This window comes from Tasmannia lanceolata, unplaced genomic scaffold (assembly GCF_043159265.1).
Source record: "Tasmannia lanceolata isolate RefF3 unplaced genomic scaffold, GAP_Taslan_0.1 ptg000003l, whole genome shotgun sequence".
Classification (NCBI taxonomy): domain Eukaryota; kingdom Viridiplantae; phylum Streptophyta; class Magnoliopsida; order Canellales; family Winteraceae; genus Tasmannia; species Tasmannia lanceolata.
Genome location: NW_027518680.1, coordinates 11899971 through 11905892, shown reverse-complemented (window position 1 = coordinate 11905892; position 5922 = coordinate 11899971). Strand labels below are relative to the sequence as shown.

Genomic DNA, 5922 nt, shown 5'->3' with positions numbered 1-5922 from the left:
GAGACTGTCTGGAAATTAAAATTCCTCCACACCGACAATGCTGTAAACCACAAAGAAATGTATAGAACACACAAGAGAATGGTAGAATTCTGACAAGAAAAAAAATGGTGCAGATAATTTCTAGAAGAAAATACAAAACCCATCTAAAAATCACAAAAAATAGTCCAAATTGTTGAGAAATTCTCTCTTCTTGTCCACTTTCGCTGATGAAAACTAGGAAAATACAGTACCCAGTTCAAAAAAAATCCAGAGAAATTCCTTACAATTTCAGAGAGCCCTTTATTTTCCCTTCCACTTCCTTCTTTTATTGATACAATCTTGGAAAAAATTACATAACCAACTAAAAAACTAGTACCAGTGACAGATATCATATCACATTACAAGAGAAAGAAGGTAAGAAGAAGGAAACAATTCAATAACAAAAAAAAAGTACTATATGTATGATTTTCTCTAACAAATCATCTTTCTCAATTTACAAACAAACACACTCTGACAAGTACAAAAGGAAAAGAAGAAATACTAACTTATATTATAATAAGATAGAATTAAAAATCTCTTTCTCAAATTTCCCATTTCCAGATCTTGATCCTGAGTTTGACCTTACATTTCAAATCAGAAGAAACAGCCATAGCCGTTGATTTCCCTTTCGGCACAGGAGCATTAATCCCATCACAAGAAACCCTAATCCGAACCCTCATAGTCTTCAACCCACCCATCTTAACCCTAACCTTAGTATCAAGCTCAATTTCCAAAGGCAATCCATTGTTCCTCTTCAGATCTGATTGGAGAGACGACACAGACCCAGAATCAAGATCCCGATTAACGGTCGAGATCGAAGCTATAAGAACAGTAGTATTCTTAGTCCCATGAATAAAAGAAGGGAAAGTCCCATCCCCAACATCAACTGAATTGGATGAAACAGATATCGAGATGGGATCATAAAAGAAGATGAGTTTCTTGTTAGGGTTTCGGGCAGAGATATTAAGATCTAGATGGGAAGAGAGGTGTGAAGATGAGAGATTGAAGGATGAGAGGCGGAGGGCAGAGACTGAAAAGGAAGGGCGTTGAGGGCGGTACAAGACCCAGATCACGGCCGAGGCGATAGCTGCGAGGAAAATAAGGGCGAGGAAGAAGAGGATAGTCCAGAGGAAGCAGAGACAGCAACAGTTGCGACGACGAGGGCGGGGTTTGGGTTGAGGGCGATAGGTAGGGCGGGTGGTGTTGTAGAGATGGGATTTTGGGGCAGGGAAGGAGGATACATTTTGGGTTTGGGGTTGTGGAGGAGGGTTTGAGGGTTTGGATGAAGGGTATACTCTTTCTGCCATTTTTTTTTTGGTTTGGTTTGGTTTGGAGAGGAAGGGTGGAGATGGGGGGTGTAGAAAAGGAAGAGAGGAGAAAGAAACTTATGACCCAACTGGGATGTTTCAACCTCACCTAATTTCGAATCTCTCCTACTTGTGTATATTAGTAGATTAATCTCTTCCTGACTTAAGGATGTCACTAAATTAATGTTTGTTTGGCTTTGGCTTTGGCTTTACTTATTGAGAAGTCGGTTCCTACACACTTGTATAGATAAGTTATCTCGCACTATCTTAAAATACAGTAGGGACCACATTGTTTGTGTGATCTAAACCATTCATTTTAAAGGACCTCACCTAGATAGGGTGTCCACAAAAAACCAGAACCATAGGATCATCCCAACCCTACGATTTATGAAGGTAAAATGGACTTGTATAAACCTTCACAAATTAGTCCATTTTTTGCCTCCACAGTTCGAATGGTTAGGATGATCCTATGAATCTGTTTTTTTGTGGACACCCTATCTATGTGAGGACCTTTCAAATGAATGGTTTGGATCACCCGAACAATGTGGGCCCCACTGTATTTTAAGCTAGTGTGTAGATAACTTATCTACACAAGTGTGTAGGAACCGTTTTCTCTTATTTTTTTCATTTGAAAATGAAAAATCAACATTTTTTTTATTTTTGTTTCTTTTGGTAAGAACATGGGAAAATGGGAAAAATGGGGAAATCCATTTTGATATTGAAGTTAAGGAAGGAAATGTAAGTGTTCAAACGGTTAGTTGTTTTCTTTAAATAAAGGGTTTTTTATTTTAATTGTAAATCCTTAATGTGTAAAATATGTATATAATTTAGTTATACAAATGATGATTTAGTCAAAATGTATAGCTGTTTATAAATACTTTTAGTAAATCCCTGAATGCCACTTGTGTAGTTATATTAGCATACATTATTATATATTAACATTTTAAATTTTTTTTTCTTAACTTTGATTGTTTTAAGGGATTTGCTAGGGACCATTGGAGAAGGCATTTCGCGGACTGGCTTCTGCAAAAAATTGTTAAATATGAGAAAATGCTAAGGCTAAAAATTTGCTAGGCCAAAAAATCATGATTTTACTAGTGACCAATGGGTATTTTCATCGGTAAAATGTTTGGTGCCTTATTCAGTTGGGCTGTCAATGGACCCAATTCAGAGCGGATCCACTAGTGTAAAGTAATGAGATTCCACTAACCTTGATTACCAGACATTAACCTTCCTAATCCACCCCAACTTCCTTATTAGCTTAGTTGCCTAATCTATCCAATTACCTAATCTAACACACAAATAATCCAACGGTTAGATCTTACAAGATCTGCATATCCTAACACGTCCCTCAAATGTATGTGGATTAGAAATTTCCATACGTTTGATTACAATATAACAACCCCTTCCCCTAAAAAAATTAGAATGTGTTAATTGATGTATAGTGTCGAATTATATGATTTAATCCACAGTCGAAGGTGACGATGATGGTTGCGGAATGCTCGATGATTATGGTGACTAATGCTGATTTCCGAAGAGAGGATTGCTTGTAAAAAGAGCAGCGCAAAAATGCTGTCAAAAGCCAATGAGTCGTGCTAAACCATTACCTCAATGGGTTGGATGAGACTCGAGCCTCGATGAGTGAGTCTCGATCTTCATGGCAATGATCTACCAACCTGGATCTTCAACTACCTCTCCGGCTTTCCTAATCTCTGGTGAGGGAGATCTCTGGTCAGTTAGATGGCAGTAGAGACCAATCACCTTATTTATAGAAAAATAAATCTTAGAGTTCCACCCACAATAGGGTTATAATTGGCGTAATCCATTTAACAAACTATAGGGTTATAATTGGCTTAATCCGTTTAACAAACTATATTATCTAGACCTACTTAGCGTAGTTGATTGGGCTACAATAATCATCCGTGTCTCAATAAGGATGAGATATACAGATTACCCTAATATCCTTTATTGATCACTTTAGTCAGTGGGCAACTCCCGCAATTTCACTCTAGTCTCATTCTTCATTCTAGACCGTCGATCTTAGGTCATTGATTGCCCACGTACACTTAAACTCAATTGGTTTTAGCTTTTCTTGGTGGAACCCTAAATGAGGCTTGATGGTTAAGGGCCTAGTGTCATCGACCGTCCTAAGGTTTAGAAGACTCTTCACAAAAAGTAGATCTCATTGGGCTCTCGCATCGGTCTTAATCTCGCTAACAATATCATTTTCCTTAAGAAAATTGGGTTTGGGTTCTTAATTTCTTATTTGACGGGATTCCGGTATTTTCTTAAAAAAATATGAGCGAACAATTTTCCTTCTACTCCTTGACCCCATGAGCATCTTGGTAGTGGTATTTTCTTTCTATTAGAATCTTACCATTTCAAAAGAGAAAAAAAATGAGTGGACAAAAGTATAAGTATGAGTGGGGAACATCAGGCAAAATTCATCCAACCCTCCATTTTGTAAAGACTTTCTTGATAAATAAAGGTTGTCACGGGCCACAGATGGGAGGCCCATAATAGTCCAATGAAGATGGATTTTTGCTCCATGTCCACTCATAACAGTAAGACCTAAGAAGTAATTGATTTGGATCAATGAGCATGAAGCTCTACACATGTGCTTTTGCCCGCTGATATTTTTCCTTAGGCTCTGTTCACTTGAGTTTCCTGGAAAGTAAATCCCTGGAAAACAACTTGTTTTTTCCCTGACAAGACTTTGATAAGACGGAATTCTGGTGTTCACTTGCTTTTCAGGGAAAATAGAATTACACATGTGGAATATTTGCAAAAAAGCAAAAAATGATATGGAAAAACCCATTTTCCCACCCTTTAGGGATTTCATTTCCGACCAAAAACACACGGATTTCGTTTCCCTGGAAAACTAGTGCAAAAAGAAGGGCAAGCAGTTTCCCTGGAAACCTTTTCCAGCGCAAGTGAACAGCCTAGAGAAACTTTTTCTTGCACAGATTCCCTGGATTTCTTTTCCTAATGCCACGTCAGATTCCCGAGAAACATTTTTCTTTCCTTTCCCGGAGAAAACAAGTGAACAGAGCCTCAGGAAAAAAAAGTGCATCCATCCTATGAGAAACCAAGAAAAATAGTGTAAATGATCTCTGCTTACGTGTGCTTTTGCCCATCCTATAAGAAACCAAGAAAAATAGAGAAATGATCGATTGGAGAGGTTTGATGATTGAGACCCTTCACATCAATTTGGATGGTGCCAATTCATCTATTGAGTGCACCAATCACAAAGTGTCCACCCTCTAATGAGTAGATCCAAGGACAAATTGGCCAACCTCTAATGACTAGACCCAATCACAAATTGTCCGCATGTCGGCTGCATTCAGGTGTATCTCATAGCCTCAAATCCCGAGGCTGCGTTTGGATTGCCGGAATCTAGAATCAGAATCGACATCATATTCCGAAATATATTCCATTTCTCCTTTGACAGAATGAGAAACAAATTAAATAAAAAAATTAAGTTAAAAAAATCTAATAAAAATTCTATTCCGACCAGTGTGGAATCAAAGTATTACTCTCGGGGCAGGGAACATATTCCGGCATTTTTCTAGCCTCTAATTCTGCCTTGATGTCAATTCCACCCAGTTGATTCTGTTATTTTTTTAAACCAAACGCCAGAATGGGGTGGAATCAGAATTAGATCGCAATAGGGACAGATAGCTTAATAACATGTCTGATTTGATTCTGGATAATTTAATAAGCTCTTTATCTTAATAGAAAATCGCTGTTATGGACGTCGCGTCGGACTTAAGCCTAAGTTAATAACATCTAAGTTATTATTTAATAATAATTTTTTATATTTTCCATTTTTAATTTTTTTTTATATTAATAAAAAAATTACTTTAAACATATTGGAGGATTAGCACTTAAAAAAAACTTATCTAAGATGCTTTGAATGGGTCATTTTACTATAGGTAGAGTGTCTCTGCCACAAAATAACTATTGGTAGAGTGCTTCGTTTAGTTGAAAGAGATGCAAAACTTTAATTAAAAGGACCATTAACCCGTTAATTGGGATGACTGTTAGTCTTTAGGATTCGTTTGAATTGCCGAAATCTGGAATCAAAATCGGCAACCTATTCCAATTACCCTAGAAATAGAATGGAATCATTCAGGGTAGGGTAGAATCAGAATACCACTTCTTGGAGGAAAAAACCAGATTCCAACATATCATCCCCCCCCCCCCCCCCCCGAATAAAAATAATAATTCCTCCTCGAGGTTATATTTGCCAGGATGCCGATTCCAATGCCTGATTCTCACAATCTAACCTTAATTAAGTTAATAGCATACCTATATTAATAAATTCGACACTGTTCCCTACTGTATTAACTTAGAAATGTTCTAATGTACTATATAAGCAATAGCGACTCCAAGAGGTTTATTCAACATGAAATTATCCAAGCAAGGTAGGCAATCCTAGGAATTGCTTATCCAAGGACTTTATCCCCTTGATAAAACCCCCAATAAGGCTCAAAGTTTTTCTAATGTGAGGGTTATTAATCAAGTTGTAATTATTGGATTAGGGAGGTTGTGATTATCGTGACTATGGTTTAAAATAAAGAGAAAGAGAAGGTGA

At 37.3% G+C, this 5922-nt stretch overlaps 1 protein-coding gene across 1 annotated transcript; it reads right to left on the bottom strand.

Annotated features, from left to right (window-relative positions):
* Nucleotides 1-255: 255 nt before the first annotated feature.
* Nucleotides 256-1450, bottom strand: LOC143851227 (Late embryogenesis abundant (LEA) hydroxyproline-rich glycoprotein family). The gene has a single exon (XM_077360579.1). The coding sequence runs from the start codon at nt 1323-1325 to the stop codon at nt 561-563; it is 765 nt and encodes a 254-aa protein (XP_077216694.1). The 5' UTR covers nt 1326-1450; the 3' UTR covers nt 256-560.
* Nucleotides 1451-5922: the final 4472 nt, after the last annotated feature.